Source organism: Bombina bombina, chromosome 5 (genome assembly GCF_027579735.1).
Source record: "Bombina bombina isolate aBomBom1 chromosome 5, aBomBom1.pri, whole genome shotgun sequence".
Lineage (NCBI taxonomy): Eukaryota > Metazoa > Chordata > Amphibia > Anura > Bombinatoridae > Bombina > Bombina bombina.
The window spans coordinates 591,356,403-591,382,613 of record NC_069503.1 but is presented as its reverse complement, the minus strand read 5'-3'; the positions used below and the strand labels follow the sequence as shown (position 1 = coordinate 591,382,613).

Sequence of the window (26,211 nt, the reverse complement as noted above, 5' to 3'; positions counted from 1 at the left end):
ATAGCTGAAAGATTCTATTTATCATGTTGTCCTGGAACCCAAAGTGTTGGAGAGCACTTCTAAGGAAGGGCCAGGCCACCTTGTCGAAGGCTTTCTCCGCATCAGTGGAGACCAGGAACATAGGGATGTTGTGTGTGTTAGCGTAATCTATTAGATGTAGGGTTCTAATAGTGTTGTCCCTGGCCTCCCTGAGCGGAACAAAGCCTGCTTGGTCTAAGTGGACTATAGTTGGTAAAACAGAGTTAATCCTACTTGCTAGAATTTTTGCATATATTTTGATATTCCCATTTAAAAGGGAGATCGGTCGGTAGCTACTAGGATCTGGCGTGGGCTTACCCTCTTTATGGAGCACTGTGATATGGGCTTCTAGAAGCTGTTTTGTTAGGTATCCTTCACCGTCTAAAGAATTAAATAAATTGGTTAAGTGGGACACCAGTACTTGTTGGAATTGTTTATAATAGGCATTCGTTAGACCATCTGGGCCTGGGCTTTTACAAGTAGGGAGATTTTTTATTGCTATAATAACTTCTTGTGCTGAGATTGGTTCTTCTAAAGTCTTAGCCTGTGCGTCTGTTATGGTTGGCAACTGGGCCTCCTCCAAGTACTCCTCAGTTAGTATGGAAAGTTGTGTGGTGGCCTCTGTGGGAATATTGTACAAGGATCTGTAATAATTACTGAATATATTAGCTATCGCTTTACAGTCATAATGTTCTTTGTTATCATTGTCGTGCATTTTGTGTATGAATTGGGCTAGCTGTTTCTTTTTCAGTGCTTTGGCTAATAATTGACCTGCCCTGTTTCCTTCTGCAAAGTATAGCTTTTTTAAGTAGCATGCTTTCCTGTGTATTTCACTAGCAAGTTGCCTGTTTAAGTTAGTTCTGGCCGTGGTAAGAAATGTGAGGGTATCTGCTGAATCTGGTGTAAGCATATGGGCACTTTCTGCCTCTCGAAGCTGACTTGTTAATTGTTTGCATTATCTGTTATATACCTTTGTAAGGATAGCTTTTTGCTTGATAAGCTCGCCCATGACCACCGCTTTGTGCGCCTCCCAGACTATGCCTGGAGAGGACTGAGGCGATTTGTTGAATTGGAAATACTCAGATATTGTTTTGGTTACCTTGTCTAGAATTTGGGGTTGTAACAGAAGTGTATCGTTAAGTCTCCAACAATAGTCTGTTATCGGCTTGCTTGGCCAGTCAAATGACATGGATACGGATGAATGATCCGACCACGGTGTTGGTTCAATATCTGTGTCTCTGGCTAGCATCCTCCCTAGCTGGTCTATACAGATGTAATCTAATCTGGAATATGTTTTATTGGGGTTAGAGTAAAAGGAATACGTTTTTACATCTAGTAATGAGGTGGTTCTAAGGCAATGCATTACTGTTTTAATGGTGTGCTGAGATTGGGAGCTTTTGGTTAGGGAGCAGTTGAGCTTGGGATTAAGTGCTATGTTAAAGTCTCCTGCCAGGATGGTGGTTCCTCTAGCCACCTCCAACAGCTTCCCTGTAATTTTCTTGAAAAATTTTGCTTGTCCCGTATTGGGAGCATATACATTTGCTAGGGTTATTGGTTTGTTGAAGAGATCACCCACAAGTATCAAATATCTACCTTCTGGGTCTGTGTGCTTGGTAATGTTACTAATGTGGATTGATTTGTGGAAAAGTATCCCCACACCATTTCTTTTTTATGGGTATGTGAACAGAAGTGACCTGTCGGGTAGTGTCTAGATGTAAATTTGGGTTCCTCTTTATGTCTAAAGTGGGTTTCCTGAATAAATACAATTTCATTTTTGTATTTGGCGAACCAATTAAGTGCTAGCGATCTTTTTGTTTGGGAGTTGAGGCCTTTCGTGTTTTGTGTCGTTATGTTAAGGTTTCTTACAGCCATCTTTTGGTGTGATGAAGCTGTATCTGCTGTCTAATCCATGTGCAGGTAGGTGTTGCCTGGGTAGTTGTAATGTGCGGAACAATTTGTTTAAGCTCACTCAGCCTCTGTGGTATTATTTCGAATTTAGTAGTATTTCCAGCCATGTCTCCAATGTGTGCAAACAAAACAACAATTAACTTGATAACATTAACTGAAAATAAAACCATTGCATAAATACATACACAATATTCAAAAACAAAGGGGATACTACCCCGTTCATAAATAAATATGAACCTGAGAGTATCAGCTACTTCCTATTTAATATTGAACTATTAGTACGGTGCATTATTTACCTTTGGCGGGTCTATTTTCTAAGTATACAAAGCATGACAAAATAGTTGAATATACTCACGCGTCTAGGCGTTTCTATAACCAACCTGCTTAAATATATATAGTCCAGGTTATGTGGGCATTTCTTCTGACCTATAGTTTTATAGGGGAAAAAGGAATGTTGCAGCACAAACTTATTTAGTCCTTGACATATTCATAGTCTCAAGTGTTGTTGAGGTCCGAGTCGGTAGAGTTTGAGAACTGCTGTGGTCTTTTCCTGCCAATTCTGTTCCAGGTATTTCTTTGCGGTTTGGGGTCGTATGTAGAGCTTGTCTCCTTCAGTGGTGGTGCTTTTTCTAGGAGCGGCAAGGTTGGTTGAGGGATGTTGAGTTGTTTGCAAAAGCCCTCCAGGTCATCCGGCGTTCTGTAGATTGCTAATTGGGAGCCTTGTAGAACTTTTATGCTAAATGGGAAGCCCCATCTGTACTGGATTTTCAATTCTTGCAGGTGTGCTGTTAAGTATCTTGCCTCTCTTCTTCTATTCAGGGTGATAGTGTTCAGATCAGCGTATATCTGGATATTTACTCCTTCGAATGCAATTTGGCGCATTTTCCTGGAGGCTTCCATCATTTTTTCTTTATCTGTGAAAAGTTGTAGTTTCAGCACAATGTCTCTGGGAGGCTTTCCCTCCGGTGGTTTGGGCCTCAGGGCCCTGTGGGCTCGCTTTATGGGCATGTGTGGTGGTTCTGAGCATTTCAGAAGGAACTGAAAGAGATTCTGCAAATATTGTTGTAGTTGGGACATATTTGTTTTTTCAGATACTCCACTTATCCTGAGATTATTGTGTCGTCCACGGTTGTCCAGGTCTTCCAACTGAAGCTGCATCTGTTGTATTAATGAGTCTTGGACTTCCAAGGTTCTGTTACGTAAATCAGAATCATTATGTATTTGGTCTATGTGCTCTTCTATGTGAACTACTCTCTCCCCCAGTTCCGATATGTCTTTTTTAATTTCTTTGAGGCCATCTTTTATCATTTTGCCCACCTGGGAGATGAGAGAAGCGAAGTCTGCCTTTGTAGGGAGGTTTTCAATTTCTGCCCTCGTAAGAGGGTCTCCTGATGTTGCGCCCTGGGTACTTGGTCCTGTGTCTGCTTGCATTTCTGCTGGGTCTTGGGATATAGGCGAATCTGGTTCAGGGTCTTCTAGTACCTTAAAAAAGTTATTGAGTTTCGCTGTTGTCGTTGTATGGCTTTTTGCAGATTTATCTTTAGGTAGTCTCTTTGAGGCCATTGCAATGCGGCATGTATAGGTGTAACTTCCCCCTCTGAGGAGTGTATAAGCTTAAAGGGAGTGGATTGAGGTTTTAAGCCTGTTAAGTATGGTGATTATTAAGATTTTTTATCTCTGTTCACACTTCCCTCTTTTGCTATGTCACTATGTTAGCGCTTTATATGGGGGCCCAGTCTGGTTGTTTGAGGCTTGTCTTTCAAAGGTATTTAACCTTCTGCATTGTCTGTAGTGCTTAGGCTTGGATGCGCTATTGTGATCTGCTTTGGGGGCTAATGCTTTATTTGCATTGTGGTGTTACTAAAGTTCTTTGTTTATTCCCCTTTATTTTCCCTTTGTTTATTCCCCTTTAATATTTACAGGCCCCTTCTTTTCTTTATTTTACATGTTTTATAAGGGGTGGCTTTTGAGGATTCCGGGCAGCCCAAATGACATTCAAGTGGTTAATGTGCGTTTTTGTGGCGGTTAGTTACCTACGGTGAAGCCGTTTGTCATCCTGCTTACTGGTCTGTGGAATCGGCACTGCGCATTTGGGCCTAGTTGGGAGACGCACCACGCACCTCTCTGCTTGTCAAGTTGCTTTCCGTGTGGCTGATGCGTACCAGACCGGCTCTGTGGTATCTCTGTACATTCCGGTGACCGATTCCTCTGATTAGAGTCTCTTTTGCACCTGTTGTGGGGTAGAAAGTTGCTCCGGAACAGCCTGTTAGTCTGGAGCTTCAGCTTTTAGCAGCCATTTTAGACGATGGCTGGCTCCGCCCCCCAGTTTTGCTTATTTTTAAATAACATTGCTCTGATTTCCAGACTCCTAACCAAGCCCCAAAAATTTAGGAGAAAACTGACGTATACCTACTCCAGATGGATTCTGTTTGTATAAAGGGTATTTTCATATCCAAAGGAAGAGGGAGGGGGGAGTGCCTGTTTTTCCCACTTGTAGTACGTGTTCCAGCTAACTTTTTAACATAGCTAAACTGGAAGCTTCTAAGTAAGTTTTTAAATGGTTTTATACTGGATTTTTAGATCAGTATCTGTGCATATTATTCTTTATAGTAGTGTCTATTACATGCAGTTATATGAAATTTGGTGTATACTGTCCCTTTAAAATACTTAACTACTTCCTTCTTGGCTACCACCTATAACATTGAAATCACTCATTCATCTAGGGGCTTTTACTTGAATGGGCTCTTTTCTGCACATACAGTGACTTTAAAATTTTCACAATTTTAAACCTATCGGCAATAACTTTTTAGCCTGTAGTTAAGGAGAACGTCAGCATTTTAACCAGTTTACCTGTTTTCAGAGGCATTTTAGTCATCATCCCTACTCTTCCATTAAAGGGACATAAACCCATTTTTTTTTCTTTTGTGATTCAGATAGAACATACAATTTTAAACAACTTTCAAATTTACATCTGTTATTAAACTTTCTTTGTTTTTTTGTTATCCTTGTTGAAAAGCAGGAAGGTAAGCTCATGAGTGTGCACGTTTCTGCAGCACTATATGGAAGCAGTTTTGCAACAATGCTATTCATTAGCAGGAGCACTAGATGGCAGCACTATTTCCTGTCAAGTATTGCTTCAGGCATGTGCTACCTAGGTATCTGTTCAACAAAGAATATCATGAGAATAAAGCAAAATTGACAATAGAAGTAAATTGGAAACTTTTTTTAAATTGTGTTCTCTAGCTAAATCTTGAAAGAAAAAAATTGGGTTTAATGTCCCTTTAAGGCCCCTCAATTTCCATAGTGCTCACCATTTTTTGGTATACTGTAAACGTAATAGTTCTCAATAATTCTGTGTCTTGCAAGAACGTCCTGATTTAGGATCTTTGTTACACTGCCCCTCCCACAGCACTTGCCTTAGTAGGAAAATTCAATTTTCATAAAGTAAAACCCAGCACTATAAACCCACACTCCTGGCCCGGCTGACCCTGCCAATAGAAATCCCCCACCACCAATTACCCTGAGTCCACCTCTAATGGCTAAAATTCCACACACCTCTGTTTGCTTCAAACCCAAACCTCCTGAATACAATTTGTGGTAGGAAAGCACCAGTGGAACATATGATTGCACAAAACAAAAACTGCATGCAATTATTAATTCCAAAATAGGGTGCTACTTCCTGCTATCTGATGAAAAGGGTATGATGTGCCCAAAATAATGTGCTTGTGTAATGTAATAAATCTTCACAATTATTATTGATAATTGGAAGTAATTATTTTACTACCATTTACTAACCATTTTAAAATAATGATTAGGTTATAGTTTCATATACTTTCATAGCAAATCCATTTAATAAATTAGACCTTATCTTTAACATCCAGTTGTATCTAACAAGTAGAATTGTTCTTTAAATTATAAGCTGCCCTCAAATATGATATGTGTGTGTGCATCCTATCTTTGCATATTCTATGTAATGTGAATCTTTCTACGTTTCAGTGATGCATACACAAAAACTGCTGTATTGGACCCTGAAAAACTGCTGATCTTTGAAACACTTAGAGAAATCACAGGTTGGTCCAGAATTTTAAAGCTACTACAAAAAATACTATACTATAATTGAATCTAGCTTTGATAACCTTTGTTTTGCCAGGTTACAAGTGGTGCACTAACGACATTTTTCGCTTGCACGCTAACTGAGCCCACCCCAAATTCCCAACTACACTATTAACCCCTAAACCACCAGCCCCACAACACATTGCAAACTACCTATGTACACTATTAACCCCTAAACCACCCCACCCCACATTGCAAACTAAACTTCTATGCTGTTAACCCCTAATCCGCCAGCCCGCTAATGCAAAATAACCCTCTAACATCTAAACCCCCTAACCTAACACCCCCTAAGTTAACCCAAAATAGACTAACCTTTACCAAAAAAACTAACTACCTTTAAAAAAATAAAAACTTACCTGTGAAAGTAAAAAAAATCTAATCCTACCTTTTAAAATAAAAAAAAACTACCATTACTAATAAAATAAAAAAATCTACTATTACTAATAAAATACAAATACCTACCATTACTGTTAAAATAAAAAACCCTAACATTACAAAAAAAAAAATATTTTTCTTTTATAATAAAAAATAAAGAAAGAGTTATGCATATTCTAATACCCCCCCAAAAAAACACCCCCAAATAAAAAAAAACTATTGTAAAACTAAACTACAAATAGCCCTTAAAAGGGCCTTTTGTATGACATTGCCCTAAAGTGATCAAGGTCATTTTCTTTAAAAAAAGAATACTCCTTCTAACATTAACCCACCCCTTAAAAAAACAAAAACAAAAACAAAAAATCTAAAAAGTGCATTGAAAAGGGCATTTGGCTGGGCATTGCCCTTAAAAGGGCATTTAGCTCTTTTGCTGCACACATATAAAAAAAGAAATCCTAATCTTAGAAAAAAAAAAAACACCCAAAAAAGCAAAACACTAAAGCCCAAGAAGGTACTCACCATAGATGATGATGCCTGCGCTCCATCTTCATCCCGGCGGTGGTTCTTCTTCTTATCTTTATCCCGGGGGTTCATCTTCTTATCTTCATCCCGACAGTGGTGGTGGCGGCAGAAGCGGTGGTCTTTATCTTCAGAGCTTTAGCAAAGAGGTCCTCTTCATTTGGTCACTAGCCACACATTGAATTTGGAATGTGAGGCACTCCTTTTATATAGGGGCACCCTTGCATTCCTACTGGCTGATTTGCATGTTCACATTCATATCAGCCAATAGAATGAAAGATTTAATTTATTTCATAAAAATAAATAGAACATTTTCTTCTATGTAAAGAACATTGAAATTTAAAATATGTATAACTCATGTTATGGTTAGATGTGGTTGGATTTGCGCATGAATTAGAAGTGCGATATCTAATTTCCTGAAGTTAACGTGCGTTGGGTTTCACTCTTGTGCCAGTCTTTTACTTTTAACTTGTGATATGCGCGCTATCCTGCGCGAGTTGCAAGCTTACTTTCAGTGGTATTGTAATCTGGCCCAATATAGGTACTTATTAAAAAAAAAAAAGCTTTACCTTATATGTTTATTAAAAAAAGCCTAATTTTATGTTTATTTTATTCGGAGGACACCATTTGAATGATCATTTCAGGCAAGCCTGATTAAGCCAAGCATGTGCATGGTGCTTGACACCTGACAGTCAGTCACCATGATCTGAATTTGAAAGCAATTAGATTGTCAATACAATAATATAGACATAGAATAGAATAGGGTACTTGTAAAGCACGGCTAATCACCCGTAAGGGTCTCAAGGCGCTGTTCATTTTATCAACCTCAGAAGGATGAAAGGCTGAGTGGACCTCGCCGGGGATCGAACCTGCAACCCTTGTGTTGCTACAGATCTCAGCCTCAGTGCCTTAGCATGCTGACCTATCTGTCCGGCTCCGACATATGTTTTATGTGGAGTGGGTAAGTTAAATGGTGTATTGTTAGATGGAAGTCTTGAGTGAAATATAGCGTAGTCAGTAGTTCCTTTTGAAATGGTCTTGCCTGTTTTTTCAGGTTTTCCAGTGGCTAATGTTTAGGCCCTTACTGGCTACACTTTTCCCTGTCGGGGAGATCTGTTACAGAGTATTTGGACCTGTACACAAAGCGCTGCCCCTGTGAGACCCAAAAGTCTTTTTAAAGACAGTGCAGTGCAGGCAAATTAGTCATTACCTGCCTGCAAAAAAGCAGTGGGCAGAGAGATTGATATCTGCCTGGGAACGTAGGCAACTGCCTGGAAGAAGGTTTAGCATAAGCAGAGGGAGTGATAGCAGCCTGGGAGCCCATTAAGACCAGCCCAGCTGGGAGAGATATAGCTGCTGACTTGACCCCAGGCTCATCAATGAAAGCTTTTTTGTCAGAGCTACTATTCAGGTGCTGTCCCAGGGTTTGGACAGAGGAAGGGAGACCCCTAGCAGACATACTGCCGCATTCACTCAGGTCTTGGGGAGCGCAGTAGTGGAGCTCCTCTACAGTAGTGATGTCTATAATCTTAATTGAAGGTTCTATGAATAACAGACAGTATCATATGACTGTTGTTATTATGTGCACAATAAAAACCCCATTGCTACTGTCCTAACCCTTCCCCACTGAGATAAACGAACCATGACTAGCCACCTCAGGTTAACACTGACTGCAACTTTCCACAAAAAAATAAAAATAACCATGACCTAAGCAAAACGACCTAACTGCACAGTAGAAACCCATCTGTAACCCATTTACTGTAAGCTCACTTTAAAAGTAATTATAAGCGACCACACAACACTGCATGCTTACCCTAATCATAATTGACCCCCACTGAAAACCTTTCCAACTAAATTAATCCTAACCTTAATGTGATGCCCCATAAAAACTCCTTTCAATATGTAACACTTTTCCTAAAATTAACCACATCCAAATGTAACCACTTGAAATTAACTTCTTCTAATTTTAACCTTCCCCCCAAATTGAAATATGCCTCTTGTCAATGGCTCATCTGATGTGTTCAGCTAGCTCCCATTAGTGCATTGTTGCTCCTTCAACAAAGGAACAAAGGATACAAAAAGAATTAAGTAAATTTGATAATAGATGTAAGTTAGAAAGCTGTTTAAAATGTATGCACTTTCTGAATGATGAAAGTGTGTGTTACTTGTTAAAAAAAATCACCATTCTAATTAATCTTTTTTTTTATATATTATTATAAATTAAACAGATGGAAGTTTGATCAACATTATCACAGTGTGGGGGTTGCTGTGAGGAATTACATGAAGATGATTCTTAACTGGGGTTAAATTTAGGTAGGAAGTTATAAAGGGGTTCATTTAAGTAAAAGTTGATTTTTGTAGGGTGGTAACATTTATCTATGAAGACATTTTTCTAGGTAGTTGGTCAAGTATAAATGGTTAGAAAGGAGGTAACTTTAGGTATAGGGGAGTTAATTTAGAGTTAGGATGCAATTTAGTTTAAAGGCAAATTTAAGTGGTGTAATTTAGTGGAAAAAATAAATTCAGAGCAAGGGGTCGATTTATGAAGCAGCAGATGCTGCTTCCGACCCACTCAGCTTCAGGTCCGCCTGAAGCGCAAGTTAAGAAGCAACGGTCTTAAGACCGCTGCTCCTTAACTTATCCACCACCTCTGAGGCGGCGGACAGCAATCAGCCCGGTCAGATACGATCCTGATGATTGACACCCCCTGCTAGCGCGAATCTGCAGGGGGTGGCATTGCACAAGCATTTCACTAGAAATGCTTGTGCAATGTTAAATGCAGACAGCTTATGCTGTTGGCATTTAGCGATGTTGGGCGGACATGATCCGCCACATCATAGTAAATTGGCCCCCAAGGCTTAAAGGGACACTGAACCCAAATATTTCCTTTTGTGATTCAGATAGAGCATGCAATTTTAAGCAACTTTCTAATTTACTCCTATTATCAATTTTTCTTCGTTCTCTTGCTATCTTTATTTGAAAAAGAATGCATCTAAGCTTTTTTGGGGTTCAGAACTCTGGACAGCACTTTTTTATTGCTGGATAAATTTATCCACCAATCAGCAGAAAGTTGCTTAAAATGTCATGCTCTGTCTAAATCACGAAAGAAAAAATGTGGGTTCAGTGTCCCTTTAATTACAGTGGGTATTGAAAAGAATTAGCCCCCCTTGAAAATAATCACATTTTGTTGCTTTGCAGCCTGAAATAAAGACAGACACAGTTTTTGTTTATCCAGTTGTAATTACTCAGTGCAACTTATAACATCCAAGTGAAAGATACAACACCAACATGTCAGGCAAAAATAAAGACAATTCAAAAACTGAATCACTGACTTGGAAAAAGGGTCACCCCCTCCTAAAATTATTTGTAAACTCAATCAGGTGTAGCTAATCACCTTCTCAACTGCCCACACAAAGTCAACTGTGATCAGCTGTGGGCATATTGATTCGCGTAGCATGAAAAGAACTTTCCTGGAGCATCTCAGTCTCTGCTAGTGCAAATGAAGCAAACAATTAACGGCAAGGCACTGTCAAAAGATCTCCGGGATAAAGTTGTGGACAGGCACAAGTCAGGAGATGGATGCAAGAAAATATCAAAGGCTTTATTAATGTCTAGAAGCACAGTAAAGTCTATTATTAAGAAGTAGAAGGTATTTGGTACAACACAGACCCTCTCTGCATCAGAACGTCACACCAAACTGGATAAAAGAGCCAGGAGGAAACTGGTCAGAGAGGCTACCAAGAGGCCCACAGCAACTCTGAAGCAGTTGCAGGAACAACAATATCACATGGCTAGTATGGGAGGGTCGCGAGAAAAAAGCCACACCTCAAGAAAGGCCACATGCAGTCACGATTGAGCTTTGCCATAACACCTAGGAGATTCTGAGGCCACATGGAAAAATGTGGTATGGTCAGATGAGACTAAAATTTAATTATTTGGTCTCAACACCAAATGATATGTCTGGAGGAAATCCAATACAGCTCACCATCCAAATAACACCATACCTACAGTAAAGTATGGAGATGGTAATATCCTGTTATGGGGGTGTTTCTCTGCCGCAGGCACTGGAGCACTTGTCAGGAAAGAAAGAATAATGTATGGGGGAAAATACCATCAAATTCTTGAGGAAAATCTGCTGCCCTCTGCCAGAAAGTTGTCAATGGGAAGAAGGATTACCTTCCAACATGACAATGACCTAAAACACACAGCAAACATTAAAACCCAGTGGTTGAAGGAGAAAAATGTGAATGTCCTTGCATGGCCTAGTCAGAGCCCAGACTTAAACCCCATTGAATATCTGTGGCATGACTTGCAGACTGCAGTCCACAAACAGTCACCATCAAATGTAATGGAACTGGAGCAGTTTTGCAAAGAAGAGTGGGCAAATATTGCACAGTCTAGATGTGCAAAGTTATAAGGGATAAACCTCCTATTATGTCCTACGTTTTCAATAAAAACACAACACAACTGCTTGGGAAAAAGACCGGTCACGGTCGCGTTTATTAAACAAATTGAATTCTGCCTAATCTTAGCCAATAATTAGGCAGCTCAAATCAACCTATCACTGAACTTGTAGCAAGTTCATTCCAGTTGGTGGCGGCATCTTCTTCTAGCTAACTAACCCCTACTTATTGACGGACAAGGCCCCTCCGATGTCTGCAGCGTGGCACAGGGGTTGCGCACGCTCATTGGCACAGTGAGAGAGATTTTTATGGAGAGCTCTTCGGCCTGCAGCTCTTTAAAGGGGGAGAGGAACCCCTAAGCCGGCACTTAGTGGGTGACACCTCTCCCTGTGTTCGGGCCGTCACTCTGCTCACACTGCGCCCGCTCCCAGGGCCTTGCCCGACTGCCAGCTAGGGCACAATTTCACCAACCCAGTAAGGCATCCTCTCCAAACGAGTCGTCCAACACGAATGAGAGAGGTGGATGACTAACTTACAACCTCGGGCTTATGGGGCTGGTTCAACTAAACCTACCCCCGCCGAGGACAGACTTACCCTTACCCTAACTTGCCGCCACATACCTTCATCCAGGGACGGGCGGGCGGGGAAAGTTCTCCTCGAAGTCTGGAGGCAGGAAGAGGCAGAATCCACTGGAACAGGACCCTATAAAGGCAAGAGGTACACCCTCCCACACATTTGCAACATTGTAGCATACACACACTTCTAGAATCCTCCAGACTTCAAGTCAGCTATCCCTTAATTTTGCTACAGGCCCACTAGAGGGCCTTCCACTTCCAATAGAGACATATCCCAACAGACTAAAGGCTGTAATTAAAGCAAAATGTGGTTCAACAAAATACTGACACAAGGGAGTAATCCTTTTTCCAGCTCAGTGATTCTGTTTTTGAATTGTCTTTACTTTTGTCTGACTTGTTGGTGTTATATCTTTCACTTGGATGTTATAAGTTGCACTGAGTAAATACAACTCGATAAACAAAAACTGTGTGTCTTTATTTCAGGCTGCAAAGCAACAAAATGTAATTATTTACAAGGGGGTTATTATTTTCAATACCCATTGTATGTGGGGGTTAAATTTAAAGGTGGCAAGTAAAAGTGTAAGTTACCCTACTTTAGGCCAGGTTACAAGTGGAGAGCTAACAGTTACACAGAAGCATGATGGTTATATTGCGGGTCTTTGCGCGCATAGGGTTGAAAGTAAACACGACCACTTGAGCACAGTTCAAGTTAACATTAATCAGTTTAGCGTGTTCACAAAACAAAAAAGTGTCACAAACACATAAAAAATAAATTACAAAGTACAGTTACACTCATAATAACACCATCTAATAAAAATTATTTTAAAAAAAATTCACAAAAAGTTATAAGGGCTCAAATATATGAGGACTCAGGTGTTAGAGAAAAAAAGGTCTACGTGTGTGTGTGTGTGTATATATATATATATATATATATACAGTATATAAACACATACATACACATGTACACACACACAAATATATATATATATATATATATATATATATATATATATATGTGAGTGTGTGCATTGGAGCCTTTTGCAGTTAAAGGGACAGTCTACACCTTAGTCATCTTCAAGTCTACCTTAGATTAAGCTGCAAATAGCCTCCTGCACTTTTTCTATATCATGCAGCTGGAATAGTTTAAACGTTATTTTAAAATGAATAGTGTTTCTGGCCACTTTGAAATGGCTGACAAGTTCAGCACACTGACGACATCATGATCTGGGCTGCATATGGCATCCAATCACAAAAGGCTCACTAGCTGAATTCAACAGACTGTCAGTGCTATTCAGGAAAGTGCCTAGATGCAGCCCAGTTTGCGATGTCATCAGTGGGCTGAGTCTGACAGCCATTTCAAACTGGCCAGAAACCAGGGGCGTTTTATGGCCTAGGCCAACAAGGCCCATGCCTAGGGCAGCAGTTGGGGAGGGCTGGCAGATTTGGGATGGCTGACAAGCACCATTCACTTAGTTCTAAGGTATAACATTGCTTCATTATCCCAGGCGCACTCACGCTGCGCACATTGTTTTATCTGGCTATCACTCAAGAGAAGCAAATCAGCGTAGGACGCATCTTCAATGGTTAAAAGCGCTCCCCACTGACACCAATGATGCTGTTTATTAATTATTAGTGGCTGTTAGAAGGAAACAATGAAATGGTATAAAGTTAAAATGTAGCTTTTATTCCTGGTTAGTAAAATATAAGCCGTAGAACAGTACAAAGCAAAACACGGTTCTAGTTAAAAAGTACAGTGTTTTGCTGTGTCCTGTTCTTCTACGGCTTATATTTTACTGAGCCATGAGATCTTTAGCTAAACCGATTGGCATGCCCTGTTAGCAGAGGACGCTGAGGGAAAGCTGAATGAGGCACAGCAAGGAGGGACCAGCAGTAACGGCAGTTACTATAGCCTTCATTCATAAAAAAAAACCCTGACACTTGCCTCAAAAAAATCCTTAATTTATTATACAATCTAAGACAGAGGTCACCTGATCGCCCCCAGCACAGCAGTCAGCAGTGCACAAAATCATTTTATACTGAGTGCATGCTGCTGTAGGAAGTATGTTGGTGGAGTTAGAGAGCAGGACCCTGGAGAGAGGGTGAGTAAAAAACTCATTCATTATTTGTTGTCAGTAAGTGCCTTAGATGTTTAAAGCTGTTCTCACTCCGTTATATGAATCTATGCTTCAAAGTAGCTGTGTCTGACTCTGTTGGTAGTCTCCCCCTCCCCTTCCTGCTCTCCTTTCCTCCGCTCTATCCTCCATTCCTTCTCAAGGCTGTGTGGCATCTCCCTTCCTGATAGCTATCTCTAACCTGCTTATCATGAGGATAATGTCAATAGGTTATCATAAAAAAAATCACATGGGAAATGTGTTTCTGGGGGTTGGGGATTCCTATTTCAGAATAACTATTAAACCCTTCTTCAGACTTTTCCACATAGTGTGTATGTATGAGTGTATTTGTTATGTGTGTGCATATGTTTACTGTATATCTGTGTATGTTGGTGTGCATTTGTGTGTATATATATATATATATATATATTTATTTATTTATTTGTGTATGTGGGGTGGGGCAGCAAAATTTTGAGTGCCTAGGGCAGCACAAAACCTAAATACGCCACTGCCAGAAACACTATTCATGTTAAAATAACTTTTTTACTGTTCCTGCTGCATGATATAAAAAAAGGTGCAGCTTAATCTAAGGTAAAACTTTTTTAATTAGATATTCCTGTATATATCTGTATATATCTATATTAATAGATGTATGTGTGTGTGTGTATATACAATATATATATATATATATATACATATATATATAGGGAGTGCAGAATTATTAGGCAAATGAGTATTTTGACCACATCATCCTCTTTATGCATGTTGTCTTACTCCAAGCTGTATAGGCTCGAAAGCCTACTACCAATTAAGCATATTAGGTGATGTGCATCTCTGTAATGAGAAGGGGTGTGGTCTAATGACAGCAACACCCTATATCAGGTGTGCATAATTATTAGGCAACTTCCTTTCCTTTGGCAAAATGGGTCAAAAGAAGGACTTGACAGGCTCAGAAAAGTAAAAAAATAGTGAGATATCTTGCAGAGGGATGCAGCACTCTTAAAATTGCAAAGCTTCTGAAGCGTGATCATCGAACAATCAAGCGTTTCATTCAAAATAGTCAACAGGGTCGCAAGAAGCGTGTGGAAAAACCAAGGCGCAAAATAACTGCCCATGAACTGAGAAAAGTCAAGTGTGCAGCTGCCAAGATGCCACTTGCCACCAGTTTGGCCATATTTCAGAGCTGCAACATCACTGGAGTGCCCAAAAGCACAAGGTGTGCAATACTCAGAGACATGGCCAAGGTAAGAAAGGCTGAAAGACGACCACCACTGAACAAGACACACAAGCTGAAACGTCAAGACTGGGCCAAGAAATATCTCAAGACTGATTTTTCTAAGGTTTTATGGACTGATGAAATGAGAGTGAGTCTTGATGGGCCAGATGGATGGGCCCGTGGCTGGATTGGTAAAGGGCAGAGAGCTCCAGTCCGACTCAGACGCCAGCAAGGTGGAGGTGGAGTACTGGTTTGGGCTGGTATCATCAACGATGAGCTTGTGGGGCCTTTTCGGGTTGAGGATGGAGTCAAGCTCAACTCCCAGTCCTACTGCCAGTTTCTGGAAGACACCTTCTTCAAGCAGTGGTACAGGAAGAAGTCTGCATCCTTCAAGAAAAACATGATTTTCATGCAGGACAATGCTCCATCACACGCGTCCAAGTACTCCACAGCGTGGCTGGCAAGAAAGGGTATAAAAGAAGAAAATCTAATGACATGGCCTCCTTGTTCACCTGATCTGAACCCCATTGAGAACCTGTGGTCCATCATCAAATGTGAGATTTACAAGGAGGGAAAACAGTACACCTCTCTGAACAGTGTCTGGGAGGCTGTGGTTGCTGCTGCACGCAATGTTGATGGTGAACAGATCAAAACACTGACAGAATCCATGGATGGCAGGCTTTTGAGTGTCCTTGCAAATAAAGGTGGCTATATTGGTCACTGATTTGTTTTTGTTTTGTTTTTGAATGTCAGAAATGTATATTTGTGAATGTTGAGATGTTACATTGGTTTCACTGGTAAAAATAAATAATTGAAATGGGTATATATATTTTTTTGTTAAGTTGCCTAATAATTATGCACAGTAATAGTCACCTGCACACACAGATATCCCCCTAAAATAGCTAAAACTAAAAACAAACTAAAAACTACTTCCAAAAATATTCAGCTTTGATATTAATGAGTTTTTTGGGTTCATTGAGAACATGGTTGTTGTTCAATAATAAAATTAATCCTCAAAAATACAACTTGCCTAATAATTCTGCACTCCCTGTATGTATATATATATATATATATATATATATATATATATACAGTATCTCACAAAAGTAAGTACACCCCTCACATTTTTGTAAATATTTTATTATATCTTTTCATGTGACAATACTAAATAAATGACACTTTGCTACAATGTAAAGTAGTGAGTGTACAGGCTGTATAACAGTGTAAATGTGCTGTCCCCTAAAAATAACTCAACACACAGCCATTAATGTCTAAACCGTTGGCAACAAAAGTGAGTACACCCCTAAGTGGAAATGTCCAAAGTGGGCCCAATTAGCTATTTTCCCTCCCCGGTGTCATGTGACTCGTTAGTGTTACAAGGTCTCAGGTGTGAATGGGGAGCAGGTGTGTTGAAATTGGTGTTATTGCTCTCACACTCTCTAATACTGGTCACTGGAAGTTCAACATGGCACCTCATGGCAAAGAAATCTCTAAGGATCTGAAAAGAAAAAGAACTGTTGCTCTACATAAAGATGGCCTAGGCTATAAGAAGATTGCTAAGACCCTGAAACTGAACTGCAGCATGGTGGGCAAGACCATACAGCAGTTTCATAGGACAGGTTCCACTCAGAACAGGCTTTGCCATGGTTGACTAAAGAAGTTGAGTGCACATGCTCAGCGTCATATCCAGGGGTTGTCTTTGGGAAATAGACGTATGTGTGCTGCCAGCATTGCTGCAGAGGTTGAAGGGGTAGGGGGTCAGCCTGTCAGTGCTCAGACCATACGCCGCACACTGCATCAAATTGGTCTGCATGGCTGTCGTCCCAGTAGGAAGCCTCTTCTTAAGATGATGCACAAGAAAGCCCACAAACAGTTTGCTGAAGACAAAGCAGAAGACAGCATGGTGGTGGGAGTGTCATGGTCTGGGCCTGCATGAGTGCTGCCGGCACTGGGGAGCTACAGTTCATTGAGGGAACCATGAATGCCAACATGTACTGTGACATACTGAAGCAGAGCATGATCCCCTCCCTTCGGAGACTGGGCCGCAGGGCAGTATTCCAAAATGATAATGACCGCAAACACACCTCCTTGACGACCACTGCCTTGCTAAAGAAGCTAAGGGTAAAGGTGATGTACTGGCGAAACATGTCTCCAGACCTAAACCCTATTGAGCATCTGTGGGGCATCCTCAAACAGAAGGTGGGGGAGCCCAAGGTTTCTAACATCCACTAGCTCTGTGATGTCGTCATGAAGGAGTGGAAGAGGACTCCAGTGGCAACATGTGAATATCTGGTAAACTCCATGCCCATTGAGGGTTAAGGCAGTGCTGGAAAATAATGGTGGCCACACAAAATATTAACATTTTGGGCCCAATTTGGACATTTCCACTTAGGGGTGTACTTACTTTTGTTGCCAACGGTTTAGACATTAATGGCTGTGTGTTGAGTTATTTTGAGGGGACAGCACATTTACACTGTTATACAGGCTGTACACTCACTACTTCACATTGAAGCAAAGAGTCACAGGCAGTTAACCCCAGACAGGTCTGGGTGCAAGAACCATAGGGAAATTAGAAAAAAAATTAATACAACACACAGAGAAAGTCCAGTACTCACTTACAAGTTCTCAGCTAAGATTAAAAGCTAAAATGGAAGGGTTAGTTACCGCATTTGGCCAAATGGGACAAGCCCAGGTACCACGTAAAGGTCCCTTCCAAAACCTGGGACCCTAAAACAGCCACACAATGCAAGCTCTCAATCCAACAAACTGGGAACAAGTGAAGGGTGCACAGGCTTATGTAATCACCCTAGACATATACAAAACATGGAAGGGGACTACACTCTCAGACTGGACTGGGTACACATCCAGTGACCCTGCAACATGTTATATATATATTGTAGTAACAAGATAGTAGGTAAATTAGTACTAATGGTAAGTACCTATAGGTGCCAAATATTTTTGTAACCAACAAGCACCTTTAGGGGGGGATAATATAGCACTAAGGAGACTCATTGAAAAATTAGTTACAAAGTCTTTAAGTGCCTTAACTCTGCAATTGTATAGGAGAAATTCTCAATAAGCAATACAGGAATGATTGTTTAACCATTCATAGTTTATCTTTATTGGTTCAACTATTCAATCATACACGTTTAAAAACACTTGAACTCTCTAGGTATCAATATATAGCATAGGTGTGTGAATAATTCCTCTGAGAGTCATGTATCTAGTGAAACGCAATTAGTTTGTATAATATCTAGCAGTCAGATACAAACAATCAGGTAGATTACAAGTTATGGATGCAACGGGGTGCAAAACGAACGCAACAAAAGTTGTGTTATTTCACACTCCATTGCGCTGCGATTAAAGGTTTTCAAACAGCTGGCTTGTGGGTGTGATATGATTGTGTTAAGCTCCATACCGCACAAAATACAAGAGCTGTTTTGACGTGCTCGTGCACACTTTCCCCATAGACATCAATGGGGTGAGCGGGTTAGAAAAAAACACCTGCAATCGCAGAATGAAAAGCTCCGTAACGCAGCCCCATTGATGTCTATGGGGGAAAAAAAGTTAAGTTTAAACCTAACACCCTAACATAAACACCAATATTGTTACAGTGTGTAAGTTTGTAGCCTGAATATAAATTGCCAGCACCTAAAACATGACTCACTCTGAGCCCCACTTGTAGCGGTTTGTCTGGTGTTGGTTAATGAAAATATAATATCCCACAGTTAGTCAGTATATACAGCAAGGCTTACCGTTCATGGTTAGGAACTGTCTCTGAGAATAAGTTTCACGGATATCCTTCCGCTCTCTATTTGTTGTAACTTCGTTCCAGTTGTAATACAATGCTTCACCCATGGTAAGCAATCTCGTTGTGATGCCGATACTGTGACGTCGGCTTAGACCAGTAAACTTGGAACTGCTAGGGGCTCTCCACTATGCCCCTATATGAAACATGATAGAACACAAAAACAGCAACAAAGGTAGCAATTCCAAGTAGTAATGAATGCAGAGAGATTGATACAAATTAAAAAGTCCACTTTATTTTGATATTCATTTAAGTTTTCACAGGCACAGTAAGCAGACATACAAACAGCTGATGCGTTTCCTGCCTCATGGGCACTTCATCAGAGCTAAACTATATTAACCCCTAAACCTAACCGTAACCCTAACCATAACCCTTACCCTAAACCTAACACCCCCTAACTTTAACATAATTAAAATAGAGCTAAATTAAAGGTACAATTATTAACTAAATAATACCTATTTAAAACCAAATACATACTTACCTGTGAAATAAAACCTAAGCTATCTACAATATAACTATGTCAGTATATACCAGGGTTATAATACAATGTATTTGCTATTATTCTTTTAAACAACCTCCAATTAAAATGTATATATGAAACAATCGAAATTAATATTTATTCCTAAATTCTTGAGATTAGTTAAATTTATAAACACATTTAAATATGTTTATATTAAGTAGAGACTAGATTATGAATCAAATATTTATGCTTATTTCGTTACAATATTCTATACAACAGAGTAAATAAAAAATATATCTCTAGTATCTGATATCATAGATATACATGAGCATTATAGTTATTTATTAATACATGTCTCCACAGTGTTAAAGACATGGGCTCAACATCTATGCATTTATATATTAGCTTATAGTAGCTTATTTAGAAACCTTATCTTCACATCAGATTCTTCCCTGAAATGTTCACTAGATTTCTGGAAAACAAAGAAAAATGTATTTATTTTGAAATATCTTTTTATTACAAACCTGAAATGAATTTCTCAGATCCATGGAGATATATATATATATATATATATATATATATATATATATATATATACTGTATATATATATATATATATATATATATATATATATATATATAAATATATATATATATATATATATATATATATATATATATATATAATGTATACATTCTGAGTATCAATTAAATCTTTGAGAATTATACAGTTCATATAGATGAATTTCTAACTTCTCTTTCCAAAACCAAGATTAAAATTCTTATATGCTTTCAGCAAAATATTTCTCTCTGTTTTCTCCTGCTATTTTCCATTGAGACGTACATCTGAAATTCATGGGTTTGAACTCAGTATGGGGTACTTTACACCCAGATGATATGAGCTACATCCTTTGAGAATGGTTGCATATTCCATTATCCTTACAGACAGACCGTCCGCTCCTCCAGATAGGGGAACTCTTTATACAGGCTTCCTTTGAAGTGATCTTTCTAAGATAACTTTGAAAACAATTTCTTTGATGAATTGGGACAAAGGCCTGCAATGCGTCCTTGATAAATGAGAAGGGGGGCTGTGTCACAAACATATATTATTTAATAACACGCATAGATATCCTGACAACTAATAGTTATGTTGTAGCTAGCTTAGGTTTTATTGTTATTTCACAGGTAAGTTTGTATTTATTTTAACTAGGTAGACTAGTTAGTAAATAGTTATTAACTTTTTACTAACTACCTAGTTAAAATAAATACAAACTTACCTGTGAAATAGGAATAATTTTTATTGTTTTGGATAATTTTGTTTGTTATTTTTTGAAATGGTAGGTTTTAGTGTAAGGCAGCTTAGGTTTTATTTCACAGGTAAGTTTGTATTTATTTTAACTAGGTAGTTAAATAGTTAATAACTATTTACTAACTAGTCTACCTAGTTAAAATAAATGCAAATTTACCTGTGAAATAAAACCTAAGCTGCCTTACACTAAAACCTACCATTACAAAAAATAACAAACAAAATTATCCAAAACAATAAAAATTATTCCTATTCTAATACCCCGTTTAAAAAAATAAAAATACAAAACCCTTATCTATAATAAACTACTAAGGGCCCTTAGTAGTATACAAACCCCCACCCTGCAAACCCACAAAATAAAAATAAAGTAAAACCTAATCTACCAATTTCCCTGAAAAGGGCATTTGTATGGGCATTGCCATTAAAAGGGCATTCAGATCTTTTGCTGCCTATTAAAAATAAAAAATGGCTATTCTAAAAAGAAAAACCCACCCCAAAACGAAAAAAAATTACACAAAATAACAAACAAATTATCCAAAATAATAACAATTATTTCTATTCTAATACCCATTTAAAAAAGAAAACCACGCCAAAATAAAAAAAATCTATAATAAACTACCAATAGCCCTTAAAAGGGCCTTTTGTAGGGCATAACCCTAAAGAAATCAGCTCTTTTTCTAAAAAAAATACAAAGACCGACTAACATTACAAACCCCCACCCCCAAACCCACAAAATAAAAAAAAACTATCTAAAAAAACTAATCTACCCATTGTCCTGAAAAGGGGATTTGTATGGGCATTGCCCTTAAAAGGGCATTCAGCTTTCCAATATTGGTTTTCACCCTTGACTCACATCTTCACAACTGAACTTTGATCATAAGTATATGGACTTTATTCAAGAACAATTTTTAAAACTGCAATAATAATAATTTTGTGTACTTTAATTGCATTTGTCTTTTCATACAATATTTGTTCCAACACTGGAACAACACTGACCCATTTTTTCTTTAACCTCTAAATTTTATTATTTGCAATACATCTTAGTGCGCCACCTTCCTAGGTGTTTATCCACTTAGTTCTTCTTTTAAGAAATGCCCAACCCTTAATCTAAAAAAAAAACACCCCAAAAAACCTTAAAAAAACCCCTAAAACTAACCCCTCTTTAGGTACTCACAGTTGCTGAAGTCCCGCCTGAAGGATCTTCATCCAGGAGGCTCCATCTTTATCCACGCGGCTCCATCTTCATCCAGGCGGCATCTTCTATCTTCATTCCGGCGGCGTCTTCTATCTTCATCCCGGCCGCGTGGAGTGGGTCCATCCTGAAGATATCCGGCGCGAAGTATCCTCTTCATACGATCGCCACCATATACTGAATCATCAGTGCAAGGGATCCTTTTCAAAATGATGTCCCTTGTATTCCTATTGGCTGATTTGATTTTGGAAATTCAAATCAGCCTATAGGATGAGAGCTACTGCAATCCTATTGTTTTTTTATTTTGGGTGGGCTTTTTTATTTTTCTAGGGCTATTAGATTAGGTGTAATTCTTTTTATTTTTGATGATTTAATTTGTTATTTTTCGTAATTTAGTGTTTGCTATTTTTTTGTAATTTAGTATTTTTTTTTTGTTTGTAATTAGATACTTTGTAATTTTTATAGTAGTGTTAGGATTTTTTTAATGTGTATTTTAGTTTTCTTTAATTGGTAGTTAGTTTACTTTTAGCTTAATAGTTATATTAGTTTAATTGTTAGTTTAAACTTAGTTGTTTTAATTTGACAGGTAAGTTTTAATTTAAGATAGGGAAATTGTAATTTTAATATAAAGTTAGGGGGGCATTAGGTTTAGGGGTTACTAGTTTAATTTAGTGTATTGCAATGTGGGGGCTTTGTTTTAGGGGGTTAATAGTTTAATTTAGTATATTTTGTTTTGGGGTTAATAGGTTTATTATAATGGCAGTGGTGTCGGGAAGCGGTGGAATAGGGGTTAATAACCTTAGTATAGTGGGGGAGATGTGGGCGGATGGCAGATTAGGGGCAATAATATTTAAATAGTGTTTGCGATGCGGGAGTGTGGTGGTTTAGGGGTTAATAACTTTAATATAGTGGTGACAATGTTGTGGATTGGAGGAATAGGGGTTAATACATTTTATTAGTGGAGGCGATGTCGGGAGTGGCAGATTAGGGGTTAATAACTTTAATATAGTATTGGCAAAGCGGGAGGGCCTCGATGTAGGGGTTAATAGGTAGTTTATGGGTGTTTAGTGTACTTTGTAACACTTTAGTTATGAGTTTTATGTAACAGTTTTGTTGTATAAAACTCATAACTACTGCTCTCAGATTGCGGTACGGATCTTGTTGGTATAGGCTGCAACGCAAGCTTTTTAGCCTCACCGCAAAACTCGTAATGGCTACATTATGGAAGTCCCATGATAAAACGTAATTTTTACGAGTGCGGGACGGACGTTACAGGCTAAAAGGCTTGCGGTACAGCTATACCAACAAGACTTGTAATGGCTGCGTTGCTGTTTAAACACTGAACTGGCAATTTTTTTAGCGTTAAAACATGAACGCAAAACTCGTAATCTAGGTGAATATCTTTTGTACCCGGCAATTAATAAATTCAGAAATAACGTAGTAACAAGAGGACTTGTTAATTGTTGACTGCAATCTTTTTTGCCAATAGCTTTTAAATGTGTGTTATATTCTGAGATCATACGTTATGCTATGACAGTGAAACAAGTTAGTTAAACATTAATCTAGCCCCCGCTATAGAAGGCGCTTAAGCAGACAGAATCTATTACATTGAACAGCTGTGCTAAAGTTAACAGTGTAAGCAAGGAGTTTATAATTACAGATAAAGTATTAGCTAGATAACTTTAATCTTGTAATCTGACATCCCATATATTTCATACGTTATTTTTAATAGGCGGCTACAAAATATATTGTTTGTATCTGACTGCTAGATATTATCTATACTATAATTGCATTTGTAATGTCCGTCACCGTCGACAGTTGCGTACGCATCCTCAATGGAATGTTGGCAGCGCGAGGTAGTCAACCAAAGGTAGATTCTTTCACCACCCTGTCATTTTTGGAATCCACCTGTCCTGTCCCATTAGTAGCTCTCATCCTATTGGCTGATTTGAACAGCCAATAGGATTTGAGTAGCTTTCATCCTATTGGCTGATTTGAATTTGAAGAATCAAATCAGCCAATGGGAATTCAAGGGACGCCATCTTTAATCGCGTACCTTGAATTCACTATCCAGTGTACAGCGGCGATCATATGAAGAGGATCCTCCACGCTCCATGGCTCCACAGTCACCGGTCTTCAGTTCCAGGGTCGCTGGTCTTCAGCACCGTGGTCATCAGTCTTAAGCTCCGCTCTGCGCTGCATTGTTCCTGGAAGAAGAAATAAGAGGTCGCCGCATGGAAGAAGACTTCACCGCTTGGGACAGGACCTTCTCCGCCAGATTTCAGGAACGGTGAGTACAAACTTGGGGGTTAGACTTAGGTTTTTGTTAAATTTTTTATTTAGATTTTGTAAATAAGCTAAATGCCCTTTTAAGGGCAATGCCCAACAAATTCCCTTTTCAGGGCAATGGGTATTTTAGGATTTTTAGTGCTTGGTTTTCTATTTTGGGGGGTTTGGTGTGTGGTGTTTTTTTACTTTGTGTATTTTTAATGTAAAAGAGCTGTTTATCTTGTGGCAATGCCCTGCAAAAAGCCCTTTTAAGGGCTACTGGCAGTTTATTCTTAGAGTAGGGGGTGTTTTTATTTTGGGGGGCTTTTTATTTTCATAGGGATTAGGTATAATTTTTTAAAATTTTATTATTTTGTTTTTTTATTTTCTGTAATATTAGATTTTTTTATTTTCTGTAATATTAGATTTTTTTATTTTCTGTAATTTTAGATTCATTTTAATTTAGGTTTAATTTTTTAATTTTTGGGGGTTAGACGGGTTTTTATTTTTAATTTAATTTAAAAAAAAATGTTAGATTAGGAATGGGAAGCAAAAGAGCTGAATGCCCTTTTAAGGGCAATGCCCATCCAAATGCCCTTTTCAGGGCAATGGATACTTTAGGTTTTTTAGTGTTAGGTTTATTTATTTTTGGGGGTTTGGTGGGTGGTGGGTTTTACTGTTAGGGGAGACTTAGAATTTTTTGTAACTGCAAAAGAGCTGTTTAACTTAGGGCAATGCCCTACAAAAGCCCTTTTAAGGGCTATTGGTAGTTTAGCATTAGATTAGGGTTTTTTATTTTGGGGGGATTTCTTATTTTCATAGGGATTAGGTTTTATTTAATTTTTTGGGGGGGGTTTTAGACTTAGGGTTTTTTTTTGTTTTGTTTTTTTATTTTAGATTAGGGATGGGTAGCAAAAAAAAAAATGAATGCCCTTTACAGGGCAATGGATAGTTTAGGTTTTTTAGTGTTAGGTTTATTTATTTTTTGGGGGGGTTGGTGGGTTTGTGTGTTTTACTGTTAGGGGGGACTATTTTTTTGTAACTGCAAATGAGCTGTTTAACTTAGGGCAATGCCCTACAAAATGCCCTTTTATGGGCTATTGGTAGTTTAGCATTAGATTAGAGGGTGTTTTTATTTCTGTTTAGCATTTGGCATAACTACTATTTAGGTTTTTGACAGAGTTTATTAATAAAAGTTCAGTAGCACAACTGAGCAGACAGATAATACAGAGAGGTTAAAATACTGCTGGAAGATTAGCAGGACTGGACTGGGACCAAAATTGGCCCGGTCATTTAAAGGTGAAGCAGCCCACATTAGTAAGACATCTGTAAGCTAGGTAGCCATAATAGACCAAAACTCTTGTCCGGCAGCACCTGTGCTTAACAACCAGACAGAAAATGTACTGATTTAAAAATTGACAGACTGTGACAGCTTTCCTATTGTTATTCATATTAAGAGACAGTGGGGCTTCTATTTAGCAGTGAGGCCCATATAAGAACCCCGCCCCTGGGCAGTACTTGGCAGAAACTAACAGGAACAGGACACAGCAGACACTGGATACTGACAGCACTGTCACACTGGGCTGGCTTGTTGTCTGTGACAGGATACCAGACAGGCTCTGTGGCTGTGACAAGATACCATGCAGGCTCGGTGACATGATACCATGCAGATTCTGTGGCAGGATACAAGTCAGGCTCTGTGACAGGATACCAGGCAGGCTCTTTGACAGGATACCAGGCATGCTCTGTGACAGGATACCAGGCATGCTCTGTGGCAGGATACCAGACAGGCTCTGTGACAGGATACCAGGTAGGCTCTGTGGCTGTGACAAGATACTAGGCAGGCTCTGTGGCATGATACCAGGCAGGTTCTGTGGCATGATACCAGGCAGGTACTGTGGCAGGATACCAGGCAGGCTCTGTGGTTGTTGGAGGATAC

The 26,211-nt window shown here is 38.9% G+C and overlaps 1 protein-coding gene across 1 annotated transcript in view; it reads left to right on the top strand.

Moving 5' to 3' along the window:
* Nucleotides 1-26,211, top strand: part of LOC128660625 (epidermal growth factor receptor) — a 374,881-nt gene that overhangs the window by 194,939 nt on the left and 153,731 nt on the right. The window contains exon 10 of the mRNA XM_053714556.1: nucleotides 5,923-5,996. Within this exon, the coding sequence (XP_053570531.1) occupies nucleotides 5,923-5,996 (74 nt within the window). The remainder of the gene's footprint in view (nucleotides 1-5,922; nucleotides 5,997-26,211) is intronic.